The 16,189-nt window shown below is 37.3% G+C and overlaps 1 protein-coding gene and 1 long non-coding RNA gene across 4 annotated transcripts; one reads left to right on the plus strand and one right to left on the minus strand.

Annotated features, from left to right (window-relative positions):
- Positions 1–49: 49 nt before the first annotated feature.
- Positions 50–5,942, minus strand: LOC128079960 (uncharacterized). Of its 2 annotated transcripts, none has more exons than XR_008206391.1 (4): positions 5,875–5,942; positions 4,570–4,642; positions 2,342–2,497; positions 50–1,930 (listed from the first exon to the last, which is right to left on the minus strand). It is a non-coding gene; the product is annotated as an uncharacterized LOC128079960 (long non-coding RNA). The 2 variants fall into 2 exon arrangements; XR_008206390.1 differs by having other exon boundaries at positions 2,342–2,753.
- A 4,495-nt stretch (positions 5,943–10,437) lies between these two features.
- On the plus strand, positions 10,438–16,020 carry TMEM128 (transmembrane protein 128). Of its 2 annotated transcripts, XM_052681684.1 has the most exons (5): positions 10,441–10,587; positions 11,128–11,269; positions 12,296–12,457; positions 13,175–13,283; positions 14,392–16,020. In XM_052681684.1, the coding sequence occupies exons 1-4, from the start codon at positions 10,470–10,472 to the stop codon at positions 13,272–13,274; spliced, it is 522 nt and encodes a 173-aa protein (XP_052537644.1). In that variant the 5' UTR covers positions 10,441–10,469; the 3' UTR covers positions 13,275–13,283; positions 14,392–16,020. The 2 variants fall into 2 exon arrangements, with proteins under 2 accessions (XP_052537645.1, XP_052537644.1); XM_052681685.1 differs by lacking the exon at positions 13,175–13,283 and having other exon boundaries at positions 10,438–10,587.
- The last annotated feature ends 169 nt before the right edge of the window (positions 16,021–16,189 follow it).

Raw genomic sequence — 16,189 nt, forward strand, 5'->3', positions numbered from 1 at the left:
TTTTAAGTAGTTTTGTTGGAGTAATTAATTAGAGGTTTTAATTTTTGTATCTTCCAAAGATAAAAAGTTGTTTTGTTGATGATATGATGGTGACAATGTTGACCATGTTGTTGACCATAAGAAATAAGAAAATAATAAGAAAAGGAGAAAGAATAGGCTTTGTGAACTTGTCTGTTTTTCCTTATGAATATTGCTGGAAGTACTGCAGAATGGTAGAGGAGTCTATGTCCCTATAGATCACTTCAAATGCTACTTAAGTCCATGCACAGTTGCATTACTGACGTGCAGCTCAACATTAAAAATAATAATAGAAAAGGAAATCTATATTTTTTTCATTAGACAATTAGAGATTCCTCAGAGGTCTGAACTTAGCTTTTCTATGTAAAACACATTCAGGATTCAGTTTACTGCTGCAGCTAACAATGTCTCTATCCAATTGAAATTACCCTCTTAATAATTACCTGTTTAGTGGTCACCATTTCAGAAGGGGGCATGCTGCCTTGCATTCCATTCAGAATATTTCACCAAGACAGAAAAATAGCAAGACCTTCCTACTTTTATCTCAAAAATGATTAATCAATGTATTTACTGTTTGTTTGTTTGTTTGTTTGTTTTTCAATCCTGTCAGTCTGTTGCAAGGAAGTTACATACATAGGGTGCTCTTTTGTTCTTACATGAAGGTTTTAGCAAATCCAAGGGGGCGATAGCATAAGCTTATCTGGAGATCTTTAATTGCATTCAGACAGCATGCAATATTTTAAAAAGATTATTCTAGGCAGTATAAAAGTGCAACCCACACTGGTAATTTGGAAACTTGCTGCTTGGAGTTTAATTAATATGTTCATTAAGCATTATCTGATTCCAGTTTCTGGGTCAGATGATTAATTTTATTGAACAGCTCTTAAATCTTTTGAGTGACTTTGCGGTCTTTTACATTCAAGAACTAATGTCAAGTTTGACAGCCATCTACACATGCATGTATTTCATAGAACCCTTAGAATTGGAAGGGACCTTTAAAGGCCATCTAGTCCAACTCCCCTGCAATGAACAGGAACATTTGCAGTTAGATCAGATTGCTCAAAGCCCCAACCAGCCTGGCCTTAAACATTCCCTGGGATAGGGCTTCCAACATATTTCTGGGCAACAAGTTCCAGTGTCTCACCAGCCTTATTGTAAAAAACTTCTTCCTTATGTCCAATCTAAATCTCTTAGTTTGAAACCATTTCCCCTTGTCCTGTCATAACAGACCCTGCTAAAGAGTCTGTCCCCTTCTTTCCTGTAACTCCCCTTTAGACACTGAAAGGCTGCTTTCCAGTCTCCCTGAAGCCTTCTCCAAGCTGAACAGACCCAGCTCTCTCAGCCAGTCCTTGTAGGAGAGGTGTTCCATCCCTTGGATCATTTCTGTGGCCTTTTTCTGGATATGCTCCAACAGGTCCTTATCTCTCCTGTACTGAGGACTCCACATCTGGACGCAGTACTTCAGGTGAGGCCTCACCAATACGGAGCAGATGGGCAGGATCACCTCTGTCACCCTGCTGGCCACACTTCTTTTGATGCAGCCCAGGATATGGTTGGCTTTCTGGGCTGTGAGGGCACGTTACTGGCTCATGTCCTTTCGTTTGTGAAGAAAAATCTAACAGCATAACTGCAATGATTTTGTGCATGCTGATCACAACTTCCGTTCTTCCACTGTGCTCTATCTTTGACCATCCAGGTCAACTGCAGCATGCTACTGCCATCAATACAAAGTTTGATGTCCAAGGAAATCGAGCTGACACAACCTACAACTAACATTTTAGCACAGTTGTTAACAAACACATGATGAACCAGAAAGCTCATCATCTTCGACCTAGTTTCTTAGCAGCAATTATTATGGTTTTGCATGGACAGGAAAGTTGTGGGTGCATTCATCAAGCATGCTACTGAACTCCTGTTCAAAAAACACAAAAAGTACAGAATATGTTAAAGAATGTCATGACAGTAAAGTAAGCAGCCTTTTATTTTAACCTTTTATCTGACAGAAATGCTGTGGTATTGAAGTTTCTTTTAACAACTAATCAGTGTACTGGGTTTGTGATGCCATGGAGAAATTTAACTACTAAACTACTGTTTTCACCTTTTGTAGCCTTTTTTTTAAAAAAAAAAAAAAAAAGAAAAAACTTTCTTCCCCATAAATTATATGCTTAGCAGTCAATTGGTAATGATAGCAGTCACAATAAAGTGCTGAGAAACCATCAGATATCAGTAACAGCATTACAAAGTGTTTAAGCACGTTCTGTTTGTTGATTTTCTAAACAGCATAGTAAGAAAACATAAGAAAACATAAGAAAATATGCCTTACCATTAAGATTTTTCCTTCCAAAATACTGTATTGGAAATTGAATGTCTTTGGATGAGTGAGAAAGATGGAAGTATTGTAGATCAGAAAATGAATTGTTTAAAGTCGGTGGCTTTCTTGGTAAGCATAGCATCAGAATTTAAGCAGGGATTTTAATCACTGAAAAGAAGAAAGCTTCAAAGGATGTCTTGTTTGTTGTACTCAGCACTCCACCATACGGGTGCATTAGAGTATTTCATTCTCCTTTCTCCCAGTGAAAAAAGATCCTCCCACCTGTTGCTTTAATCTGATTGCATCAGTACAATGCAATCAGCGTCCAACATGAGTACTGGCTTATAACCGATGACCACACGATACAGAGTCCCAGTACATTACTCCATTCGGAAACTTTTAAAGCTGTAATGCTCACCCCTATCTAGGAAATGAGAGGGCAAATATTAAACTCCTTGTGCAAGATAAGCAAAAAAAAAAAAGGTATATTGTTCTATACATTGGGCTGTGCTCACAGGTCACAAGATATCTCAATCAATATATTCAACATCTATCCCTTTCTTCTCCTGGTTTAGCTTTCAAGAAAAAAAAAAACAAAAAACAAAAAACCAAGAATAAGCCCTCTAAGTTTCTTTTCTGCTCTGTCAGCCAAGAAAAGCAGCACATTGTGTTCCCCATTAGTTCTTTTTCAGGAAGTGTTATTTTATATTTAATACTAAATTTCACTTGGAGCAGAGAAAGTTTCAGTGGTAACTGTTCTTTGCACTTGATGAGACAATTCCTTTTGCACCTGTATTCTCATGCTTTTACATTCTCACAGGCTGAGACAACTTGAAGAACATATTTTGTTTCATTTCTGTCTCCAATTTATTCTAAATGACGTGAAACAGCCATTTCTTCAAATAGATGTATACTTTGATCTTCTGATTTGAGATTTTAAATAGAAACTTCTCTCGACACCCCCCACCCCCCTCCCCAAGTTTACATCAGAAGCAAAACAACGCACTTTGCATAGAATTTGTTTTATAGTTCCTGAAATGACTTGAAAGCAGCAGGATAACAGAAATTATGTTTCTGTATACCTACCAACTAATCAGGTAGAATGCATTACTACTAAATAGCACTGAAATCCTTAGTAAGGCCTGATTACAAAATCAATCTCAGTTCTCACATGCATTTGTTCTATTAGAAAGAAGATGCTTTAAAACATATGGAGATATTGCTCAAAGTCAGCATGAATACAAAGGGAAGAGAATGATGTGTATCGGTATCTGATAGGACTGCAGGTTAACATGACCAGGAAGAAATAAAGGGAAACTCATCTCTCATATTCTCTTATAGCCAGTAAAACAAATAAAAAAACGACTTTTATCAATAACTCAGAATGCCATTACAAATTATTCTGTGAATGACCATTTCATTGGTCCATCTTTCAGTATTGGTTTCCCTCTCCTGAAAAATCAGGGTGAATCTACACTTAAACCTCAACATTTCATTTTTTTCTTTTATATTTTAACACATCTTTCTCCTACTAGATATCAGAACTTTAGCATAACAGCCTCCTCTTTCCACTAAAATGCATGAGGCATTTGATCCATATAAAAGCACTGACATCACTACATCTCATTTAGATGACAAACAATGAAAAATAATACCAGAAACTTGCCAGCATTGTAAATGGTTCAAGATATGTGAATTTTACTCCTTTGATCTGTTCTTTGCAGCAGCCATGTAGTGAACTCTTAAGATTCAGACACTGAGTTATAAATAGGAAGCATGAAGTGCACTTTTATGTGCTTGATTTTCTGCCTTTCTGATGGCCTTTGATTCTTGGTAATGAGAAGGAATTCAGCAGCTTTTGACACTATACTGTACCCATGCAGAACAAAAGCTGATTTTTTTTTTTTTTGTGAATGAGACAGGGCCAAAATTTTCTCCTAGACTTTTATTGTTTTTTTGTTTTTTTGTTTTGTTTTTAATGATTAAAGCAAGTGCTTCACTGACTGAAGTCAATATATTGTACCAGCATTTTTGCTTTGGACTTCTTAATCAACTGCTAGTATGAAAGCTTTTACTGAATTTATAGACGTTATGCATACAGGTCTTTATTGATTCTTTTTTCCATCTATTCACTCTACCATTTATTATATTTTCATGGACTCTTTGTTCCTACAATTTCCCTATTCTACACCATGAGATCTGTTTCCTCTTCCTTTCCTACTGCAACATATCTCACTCACCTGCTCTGTGTTTGAAAATTCAGCTTTTTTGTGAACACTTGGCCATTTCTGGGGGTAGCACTGGGCAAGTTCTCTGTGAGAAGAAAAAAATATCAACTCTGTCTTAGTTGTACACTTTTTAAAACCTGTTAATATGAAGCACATTTGTCAAAGTAGTAACAGGAATTGCACATCTCCCAGCTAAAACTTCAGATTGAGATACTGCTGAATTTAGTTCTCATACTAACAAACATCTTTCTTTCTTTTTTTGACAATATAGCATTCTGTAGGCTCCTTCTAACTCAGCTGTCCAATCAGGTTAGCAAATCAAAGCACGTATAAAAATTAATCTTACAGAAAGTAAGTAGCAATGGACTGCAAACGACAAAAACAAACAAACAAAAAACACCCCCTGACCTGAAAGAAATTTATAAGAACTTTGTTTCATGTTTCCTTTTGCAGGACTCCTCAGAGAAATTTCCACAAGCGAAGAGCATGGGCTGAATTCCATGCAGTATACATCAATGAGAAGTTCCTATACTGTACGTGGTACAATTTTTTTTCTGTACTTTGCAATCTTGTAGCAGTGATGTCCACACATGCCTGAGCAACTTTGTTCCACTGCCTCTGGCAGTGAGGGCACTAGACCAGGTCTGAAAAATAGTTAATGTGCTACCAGCAGCCTTAAAAAAAAGGCTCTTTATAACTTCTATAAAGTGTCAAGTCTAAAAAAAGCAATACTCCTAGAGTAAGACATTTCAAGTCTAAATAGAGCAAAAAGTTCTTTCAACAACTAACCCGAATACTCTTTCCCCTGACTGATACACAGTCTTTCCTACATAAATTAGACCTGCCTTGATTATTCAAAAAAAAAAAAAAAAAAAAAAAAAAAGATACTGTAGGATGGTAGGATGTACCTATGTGCAGTGAGGATGCAGAACTTGTCATAGTTTACAGATATGCATGGCTGCACAGGCATTTTCCTCAGCGAGGACATCAGTTTCAGTAATTCACAAGTGTTCCCTTTCCCATCCTCTCACATCTGGCCATTTCTTTTTGCCTCTTTACCATTTCTCTGCATTTTTTTCGAAGGCTTTTAAAACCAGATCAAATCCTCAAACTGAGAGGTATTATATACCTCTACTGAGGACTGAGTAGTCAAGAACAATTATAGATGGAGCACTGCTGCCAAATGCTTTGTATCTTTAAACTGTAGTCTTGGGAAAACATTTTGAGAGCCATTGTACTCCCTAAGAAAGTCAGCATAGTTAAGTGAAACTAAATTCACGAAATGATTTAGGAGACAGACTGAGAAGATTTACTTACCAGCTTCTAGGAGAATGGTTTGTCCAGATTTATTTCATGCCTCTTTTTTTTTTTTTTTTTTTTTTTTTCTTAAACAAAGTTGTCTCATTATATATTCTTAAAACCAATTATTGCAAAAGGCAAGAATACAACACTGACGCTACCTAAGATTTTTAACCAGGATAACTGACGGTGTTGAAATAGTCTTTAATCAAAGAGACATTCCAGACTAAAGTGATGTCCTGGACCAGCCACATTTTTGTATTTGACTACTTTCAAGATGAAGAACAAGATAACTTGATAAATCAGATCACGTGATGCGTTGATTCTTTTTCGTTTCTTTTAGATATTTACTTCCTGTTTTTAACTGCCTTTATCTTTTCTGCCTTCTTTTCCTTCAAAAGTTTCAGATGTTTGCATGCTGACTGGTAGTGTATTCTTTGCATCAAGCACACTATTATATCTATTGCTTCTTTCTTAAGGGTCAATCTAAGGATGCACTGACATTTAAAACTCAACTTTAGTTCTGTAGTTTGTATATATACAACATTCAGATCAGATTAAGTTTTAATCTCTGATTGATATTCGTGTTTGTATGAAGGTACTAACACCATGTGCTTTTTTTTTTTCAGTCCTTTGGTGATATTTTTGTTTCCATTGTACTGAACTGAACAATTATTCCTCAAAATGAAGAATACACCTACACTATAGCCACCCTCCTTCAACTAAAAATGCCCTATCTAGATAAGTAATGAAGGCAAGGCCAAGCAAGCTTCTTGTGAACAAACACAGCTACTAACTTTTGCAATGGGGAAAAATTTGCAGATATTTGATAGAATACTAGAAAACAAATTTTACTTTTTTAAAAGTCAAATTAGAAATCTAATTCTAAAATACACATGAACCTACACAGGGAATATAAAATAACACTTCTGTATTAAGAGTTACTTGTAAATGAACATTAAAACAACAGTCAGTAAGTGGGAAATACTCAAGTGAACACCAAGAGAACAAACTTAAATATATGCAAGATTGGAAAACTCAGTTTTCATTTATAATTTCAAAAGCTTGAATGTTTAAAAGCACTGAAATAAAGCATTCTTTTATCTTTAAAAGAAAAGAACTTGAAGGTGTTGAATGCAATTTTTGCAAATGAATGCAAATGAAACTTTTACTTGCAAGAATTATCCATAACACACCCACAGTCTGGATGCTTTGTTGATTATGTTGTTGATTTTGTACCAGCCTCAGTTCAGCTCCTGATCATTATCCTTAAGCAGATTAATAATGACTGAATCAGAGAAGCTCTGTGAAAAGATCACAGAAAACATCTCGGCTCTATAAACACTGAACATGAGTGGTCTAGGTTAAGGTCAAAACTGAGCCAGGGAAGGGAAGCTCTTATTTCAGCTCTTTGCACAATGCCTACTCTGTAGGTAAACAGGAGTCTTCAGTTTAACAACACTAACAGATCTTAACCTTTTCAAGCATACATATTTATTTAATTACCACCTTTAAATCAAAGATATTTCCTATGAATAGCTTTAGCAAAGAGAGTGCATGATTTCCTTTGTTTCCTATTCGAGTTACCAGCATGAAAGTGAAGGCTGAGGTAATCATTTCATTCAAGGAAGTAAAACAAAGAATCCTTTATTTCATTGCTAAGAAAGCTGAGATCAGAGACTCCTATAAGCTGTTAACTTCAAAATATTCAGCTGAACTAAACAAAACATAATCACAGACATTAATGTTCATGATGTGGATATAAGGCATGTTCTACAGCAAGTGAAGTAAGCAAATAAATTCTTGCTTTTTTTTTTTACATTGAATTTACTCAAAAGTCAATGCAAAGTAATAAAAAATAATCAGAACTCTTGCTTCATTCAACATGAGAAATCCCTACAAAACAGATGATGGGACATTTAGGAAAATATACTGTGTGAATCACTGTTTGCAGCCCCTTGGCTGAAAAGATTACATCTTCTGGCAGATGATACAATGCAGTATATCTGCATACCAGGCTACATGGCAAATAGAATCACAGAACAATCAAGGATGAAAGGGACCTCAAAAGATCATAAGGTCCAACCCCTTGTAGGAAAAGGAAGCCTAGGTGAGATTATCCAGCACCTTACACAATTGCATCTTGAAAGTCTCCAGTGATAGGAACTCTACCACGTGCCTGGAGAGATTGTTTCAGTGACTGATTGTTATCATCATTAAAAAAATGTCATATCAAGACAGAGCCTTACCCAGTGCAGCTTGTACCCATTACCCCTTATTTTCCCCATGTCACCCCTTTGTGAAGGAAGTGCCTCCATGCCCTCTGTAGCAAGTACAAGAGTACTTGCTACAAGTACTGAAATACTGTAATGAAGTTCCCCCTAACCCTTTACTTCTCCAGGTTGAAAAGTTCTCTTTCAGCCCTTCCTTATAGCCAGGTGTTTGAGCCCTTCGATCTCCTTCATGGCCTTCCTCTGGAACCTCTCCAGTCTGCCCACATCTGAATTGAACTGGGGAACAAGAACTGGACTCCAGGTCCAGTCTGACAAGCGCTGAGTGGGATGATTACAACTCCATCTCTGCTCGTAATGCCCCTGTAGGTACAGCCCAGGATCTGCTACGTCAGTACAGGTGCAGGACTTTGCAACTCACCTGTTAAATGTACACCTTGAGTATCCTAAGTAATGAAGCCTCATTTCCTTTATCTCTGCAATAATTGCTGCCAAGTCGCTCATCATCAGTCCTGTGCCTTGCTTCACCCATATGCTGGGCAGGACGTAAAATGCACAGAAAAGTACATGATGAGCGAGTAGAGACATGCTATTTCAGCTGAGAAGTCATATAAATGAAGAATTATTCTTCTTCCACTTGCAAAATGCACAGATTAAGCCAAATTCTCCAATGCTTAATCACCTGTAACTCAAACCAAATATAACATAAATTGTTAATGTATTGAAAAATTTGGTCATAACTACTGTTAGGGCTATCATTACACAATTTAGATTAGTGCAAGTCTACTGAGTTGTGAAGCTGCTCTAGCACTTTACTGAATTAGGCTGTACCTACAGAAGACCTATTATTTCTTAAAGATTTATTCAAGTTGGTTGTTTGGTATTTTTTTTTCCCCATTTCAAAAGGTCTTTGATAAGGTCACAATTATTAACCACTGCCTACATGCCATTCATCTTGTTTTTCCTGTTTTCTGAACGTGAAACTACAAAGAAAATATCTGCAAAACATTTATGCTGAAGAATGCATGTGGTATTGTGAAAACTTATTTTTCATACTCACCGATTTCATGCAAAATACTGTTTACCTTCTAAAAGGGAAAGTCAAATCAGATAATGAAACATTTATGTTCTGAATTTCAATTTATGAACAACTAGAAGGATGGTAAATATACTTGATGGTAAATATACTTTTGTTAACTAGAATATGTACTAAAATTATTTTTTCTTCAAGGATGGTAAATATACTTGATGGTAAATATACTTTTGTTAACTAGAATATGTACTAAAATTATTTTTTCTTCAATCTATCTCATACGAATCTCAGCCTTTATGGAATAGTTCTCTGAGATTTTTGTTTGAGTCCTGTGCTACCTCTATCATACAACCATTAAGGCTGGAAAAGATCTCTAAGGTCACCCAGTCCAACCATCAGCCCTTCCCCACCATCCCACTGACCATGTCCCTCACTGCCACATTACACATTTCTTGAACACTTTCAGGGACCGTGACTCCACCACCTCCACAGGCAGCCCATTCCAGTTTCCCATCCCTCTCTTTCAGACATTTCTCCAAATATCTAACCTGAACCTCCCCTGGCACAGCATGAAGACATTTCCTCTCATCCTATCACTGTCATTTGGGAGAGGAGGCTGACCCTCACCTCTCCACAACCTTCTCTCAGGCAGTTGTAGCAATTAGGACCCCTGAGCCTTCCCTTCTCCAGACTAAACAATCCCAGTTCCACGTGGTCTGCAAAACACAAACAGCAAAATGTTTATGTGCTACCCAATCTCTGCTTATTTTTCCTATTTTTTTTAGCTACTTTGATAAAACAAGCCTCATTTTTTATGTATTTATTTATTTATTTTCACTTGGATTTACATAACACAGTTTCCCATTTTCAACGACGACTGGCATCATTCACAACACCACTAATTTGTAATATATTGCTGGTCCATTATCAGAGTCACTATTTGCTACAGCTGCACTCATAAGGCACGCTTTCATCAGTTTTCTTTAGGGATGAATAATATGAAGTGTTGTTTTATCAGGTGAGCATTAATTGACGAATCCAAGAAGGCAGTCACCTGGGTGAAACAGGCAAGCAGCTACACCTAGATCAGGCATGGAGAACTAGCTCCTGGTAACGCTGCATGGCAGGTATTTCTGCTCGGTCTGGTGGGCTTACACAGCCGCAAGGTGTGACTCCATGAGGCTAAGCACGGTGCCCACAGCACCCGCTTTGGAGAGGTAACAGCCGTAGAACCGGTGACGAACCTAGCCGGCCGCGACACCCTGCACAAAACCACAGGCCATCTCACGGCAGCACTATGCGTTGAGGGAAGCGCCCGCCCCGTCGCGTCACTGCCGGAGCGGTCCAAGATGGAGGGCGGCGGGCTGCTCGGGGAGCCGCTCCCCAGGCTCAGACGCCATTTGGAGCAAGGGGCAGAATGCCCAGCCACGCTGCTGCAGCCGCTGCTCCGGGGCAGCGGGACGGCCGGTGGGTGGTGCCGGGAACGCTGCCGCTGCCGGGAGAGGTTGGGGCTGTGGGGCAGTCGGTGGAGCAGGTGGGAGGATGAGCACGCTCGGGATGTTCGGGGGTTCCCGGAGCCTCGCCCCCACGGCTTGCTAGCGCTGCCTTCCCGCTCGTCCTCGGCCGTACGATAGAGGTGCTGCTGATGGTGGCGGTGCTGAAGGGCAGAGCGGAGGTCCTAACGCTTGTAGGGGGCTCAGCCGGTGGCAGTGCTTCTGCGGGGTGCAGGGCCGGTGTGCGTCAGGCTGCTGAAGGCATGCAAACCACCAGTAACGATCAGAACAGTGCGTGAAGCACCACGTACGTACCTCAACAGGTACCTCTGCTCCACTGCTTCTGCCCAGGTAAAAGCGCAATCTATTTAGCTGTGCATGTCCCTGTTCATGGCAAGGGAGTTGGACTCGATGACTTTTGAAGGTCCCTTCCAACTCTGCCAGTTCTACGACTCTGTAATGACACTGCAGTTAGTGACTGGCTATGGTGGTATCATTATGTTCATGTTTACAGAAGAGTCTACAGCTGGAGAAAAGAAAAAGAAGCCCTCTCCTAGACTGAACGTTCATTCTGCATTCTGGATTTTGGCTTCCATTGCTGTGACATATTACTTTGATTTTTTTAAATCTATTAAAGAGACAATTCAAGCAGATAGGTAAGATGCCTTACAAAAATTTCTTACAAAGACAAGTTGTGTTTTCAGCTTATGTTCAGATTGTTACATATAAACTTTGTGTTTTGAATCTTGGATAAACAAGATCCACAATAGAAACAGAGTGAGTGGGGTCTGTTCAGCCTGGAGAGGATAAGGTGAGGAGGGGGGAATCTCATCAATGTGTACAAATATCTGAAGGCAAGGTGCAAAGAAGATGGAGCCAAATGCTTTTCAGTGATGCCCCAAATCGAAACAAAGAGGTTCTACCTGAGCATCAGGAAACATTTCTTTATTGTGCACTGGAGCAGGCTGCCCAGAAAGGCTGCAGAACCTCTGTCCTTGGAAATACTGCAGCTTCCTGGATGTAGTCCTGGGTGACCAGCTCTAGGTGGCTGTGCACGAAAATACAGACTGGTACCACCTGGACCACCTGAATCCTTTTTTTTTTTTTTTTTTTTTCAGGCTTCACCAAACCATTTATGTGCATGTAAAATGTGTTCTAGTAACATTATATCTTAATATGGTACCTTCATATTTGTGCTTAAGTACAAGAAACCATTGCCTATTTTGTTGAAAGTATTGGGGTTTTGATTTTAATTAAAAAAAAAAAAAAAAAGCTGAAATTAATCTGTAAGCATCAGAAGAAGGGTTTTTTTTTTCCTTGTTTAGATGTCTATCGAGTAGACTGAAAATATTAGAAATAATTGCTATGAAATAGTTGAGAAATAATTTCACAGAATTATATCTTTTTCATAAAGTTAATTCTCAGTGGGGTTGATAGACATTAAATATTTTCAGATAGCTTCACCTGAAGGTGCCTTTTGAACAGGAGTGATGTATTGTGAAATTAAACTCTAGTAGCTATGCAAGTATTTCATAAAAGTAATTTAAGAAAAATATTTCAGGAGTTCTAGGCTAATCTGTAAATTTAACAGGTATTGTCTGTTCTGTTTCTGGAATAGAATGAAGAGTAATATGTGGACTGAGATGTTACTATACTTAATGTGATTTTCCCTTCTACAACAGTTGGTGGTTTACCTCTGGCAGTTGTTTATTGGCTGCATGTTTATCTGTTGCCTTTTACTGCATAATATATCTTGAGTGGTATCGTGGAATTGAGGACTACGATGTGCAGTATCCTGTACTGATACCTGTCACGACTGCCACTTTTATTGCAGCAGCAGTTTGGTGAGTTGAAACGTATACACAGACTTTTGCTGCACCTGAGCAGTTCAAACTGTATTAATGGCTTCATTTGATCAGAAGTATAATTCCTCTAATTCCACTTAATGTATTGGAGATAGTATAGCACGATTTCTTCGTTTTCAACATTCATCCATGATGCAAGATTTATAATATTTTAAGCTGTCATTAAAAAGCTTACTTTCAAGTACTGGATCTTTTCTGATTGAAGAAATAGTTTAGAATTAGTAAGATCCGTAATCCTTGTAAACCATTTGTAAAATAAATTTTCTTGCTATCCCTTTGTTTTAATTCATACTCAAATCGACTTGGCTGTAAGTACAAATTAAGGTTTGTTTTCCTCAGATACTGTGCTTGCCCGTGGAAAAATCAAGAATGTTTCTCATATCTTTTACTTACATAATCTCTGTGCACGTTTACCCTTGATGAGTCTGAGTGGTTTTATTCAGAGTAAAACAAATCTGCAGGAGTTACTGAAGTTTCAGGATGAGATGTCAGTAAATAAGCAGTAAACTAAACTATCTATTTTATAAATACGTGCTCTTTTTGCCCTATTTTCTTTTTATCTGTGAAGTTGTAAAGAAATAAGTGTTCTTCAGTTTAAGTTGTTTGAACTTCATTTCTTCTTGTGCTATGATTTACTTCTGTGCCTGGCTTTTCCACAGTGTGAACTTCTCTAAAGCCTTCTTCTTTTATTCCCAGTTTTAACGTTGCCTTATGGCCAGTCTGGTCATTTATCACACCTGTGGTGTTGTTCATTCAGTTTATGGGTGTTGTGATGCTTGTGTCGCTCCTAGGATAAGTCTTACAGGTAAATAATTGAATTATTCAAGCACATAGAAGCGTTTATCTTGTTGCATGAGTTGCTTTGTTATATAAACCATTTAAGGATTCTTTCTTTACATTTTATATACAGTTTTAGAATGCTGAAATTTTATGGCAAATGGAGTTACCTGAAAATATGCAAGTATCTTTAAGGGAAGAATACCTTTTTCTTCTTCTGAAAGATTCTCTTGTGGACAGTGAAAAGATGAGTGAGAGTGGATGGTTTTGGGGAGTACAGGCCAAATACTTGCAGTTTCTATCCAGGCTGGGAAAACTTCTTAGGGAAGTTGCTTGACATGATAGTAAAAGGGAGAAGCTATCCAAATGCAGTTGTCTTCTCTTAAACTCAGATTGTCTTACCTTTATCGCTGAGTATGCTGCTTTGATTTTTGTGGTGAATGGTCTAGTTCTTCCTTAAAAGCAACCTTTTTATGGCAAATACAGACAGTTTTTCAACTTTAGAAATTCTTTCTCAACAGCCACCGTGTTGAAAAGGGCTTTTCAGATTTTGTTGATATTCTATTCAAATGGATCCTGTGAAAATGGAAAAACTCAGTGGGGAAAACATTAAAGACAGCTCAATAAGTGGAGTGAGAGATGCTCCCCAAATCACAGCTGTATCATCCAGGGAGGTGGCTCCTTCAGAACTGCTTTAGTTTATTTTGGGACCTTGAGTTATGTTTGCTAATGCAAAATTCTTCAGTGCATGTTTATTCCTTCTGTCATTAGCAATGCTCTGTTTAAGTGCTGGAAAGGTGGGGAAAGAGTACATTGTGAGCTGTTAGAGCTGTGCTCATATCAATAGTCTGAAACAACCATACTGCTTTAATTTGTACTTAGAGGTAGAAAGTAAGAAGTATAAGTGAACTGCAGATATTCTGAACAGCTAAATCTTAGGAAAACATCCTGGTTTTCTCAATGAACAGCCTGGTAAATTATTTTATACAGCATATTATTTACTTGATGATGTAAAATCATCCAACTAATGTATATCAAATTAGTACAGGATATGGCTTGTGCAGTATGTAAAGCCTTGTAGTGTGTGTATATATGTGTATGCATAACATTTGATGTGTTTTTTTCTTTTCTTTCAGCTTCGTGTGGAGGATTCAAGTAAAAATTATCCTACGGAGTGGATGTTGCTTTAGTTCCATTCCATTCTGATTATACTAAGCTACCTGATTTTATACATGAAATTGACATTAATCCATGGTTCAACCAATGGCTGCAAGAAGGCAGATGATTAGCAAGTAATTGAAAGATGGATAGATTTTCTTTTAGTGACATAATGCATTTCGTACTTTCTTTCTAACAACATTATAGAACTGACTTATTAATCATTCACCTAGTCTTAAATCCCATCTGTGGACTCCAGAGGTCACTTAGTCCAACTTCCTGCTTCAAGTGTGTTGATTGATTTGAAAATAAGTGATCCTTAAATTTAAACGTTATGGTTTTTAATATGCTATTTTTACATTTGAATTGATAGCTAAAATACTAATATTTGGAATCTCTTTGAGCTTATAAACTTGGAGATAGATGACAACAGAGGAGACATTTATTGATCCACTAGATTTATAATTTTATGTTTTCATTGAAGGAAATATTTCATTGATCTAACCCTTGACTTCAAATATGTAAGTATTTGAAAAAAAGATATGGATTTGAGTACGGGTCTAGAAAGCTGGTTGAAATTTACATCACTGATAATCTGACAGTGCCAACAGTGAAATAAATGGATTACACTTGTATTGACATAATTTGTCTACAGCCAAAGGCGAGCTATCAAGTTGTGAGTAACCAGCAATACAGTGAACAATAGGAATGTTACACAAGAAATTAGGAGCACGAAGAAAATTATTTTGATGTATGCACTATGTTTTATTCTATGTATTTTATTCAAAAAGTAACTTTTCATTCTTTAAAGTGCCTGTTAATAAAATTGCCATTTTTCCTTCCTCAGTAATAGAGGTCAATATTAAATGAAAAGCCACACGCATCTGGGTAAATAAAATAACATTGTCAGTTTGTTCAGCTTGGCTGTGATACTAAAGTATCTGGGCACCATTTAGTTTCCAGACCATTTTGTATATGTCATTTTGTTAAACGTTTTTTATGGAAGATACGAGAACGTAAAAGCCGGGTGCTGAAACTTGCTTAAATTTACTCTTTGTGGTTGTTGCTTGAAGTCTGGACAGTTAGAAGAGTCTGTGTTCGTTATCCTGACTTTCAGATTCACACCATTGCTGAAAAAACAATATGTGAAATTTTTAGTAATGAAAAATGTAGATGTCTGAAGTTACTGCTGCTTCATTGAAGAAAAATTGCTGTCAGTATGCAGTTTAAAGGATCAGTCAAACCAAACCAAAATACATTAACGCTACTGCTAAGTTGGTTGTAAACAGCTTGATATTTTTTTTAAAATAAAATATTTGAATTTTAAAAAACATTTGTACTGAAAAGATCTTAAAATCTTAATCTTTTAACAAATTCCAACAATTTTATGTCTGCACAGATGTGCACATTGAGTTACTTTGTTCATTATGATGTTTAAATGCACTGTTGCTCAGGGATGGTAATAGTCATTGTATTTTTATTTATCAACTATATAAATACTCTGGGTGCTTTAAGTTGTTTTGTCCTTTTGAATTAATATTTGCTACATGTTTGTTTCAAATGTATTCTTTTGGACATCTTAATAAACTTTGTATAAAAGTGATTAATTATTGGTCAGTACTTAATTGTTTAGCCATCAAATTCCACTGTTCTTGGTCTGTCAGCCCATCATTTTGCCCGTGTTTGTCTTTCATGACCTCTCAGCTGGGTTAATTGATTGTGTAAAACCAGTTCGTATAACTTGGTTAGAGGTATTTGCCCTCTGACTACTTTGTC

The sequence above is a fragment of the Tympanuchus pallidicinctus genome, unplaced genomic scaffold (assembly GCF_026119805.1).
Source record: "Tympanuchus pallidicinctus isolate F22 unplaced genomic scaffold, pur_lepc_1.0 scaffold2, whole genome shotgun sequence".
NCBI lineage: Eukaryota > Metazoa > Chordata > Aves > Galliformes > Phasianidae > Tympanuchus > Tympanuchus pallidicinctus.

What these genes read in the sequence shown, in the direction of transcription:
- TMEM128 (XM_052681684.1), top strand. Translation starts at nt 10,470, where the DNA reads ATGGAGGGCGGCGGGCTGCTCGGGGAGCCGCTCCCCAGGCTCAGACGC. An exon ending in GAGACAATTCAAGCAGATAG is followed by an intron (nt 11,270 to 12,295) that starts GTAAGATGCCTT and finishes CTTCTACAACAG; the next exon opens with TTGGTGGTTTACCTCTGGCA. An exon ending in TTTATTGCAGCAGCAGTTTG is followed by an intron (nt 12,458 to 13,174) that starts GTGAGTTGAAAC and finishes TTTTATTCCCAG; the next exon opens with TTTTAACGTTGCCTTATGGC.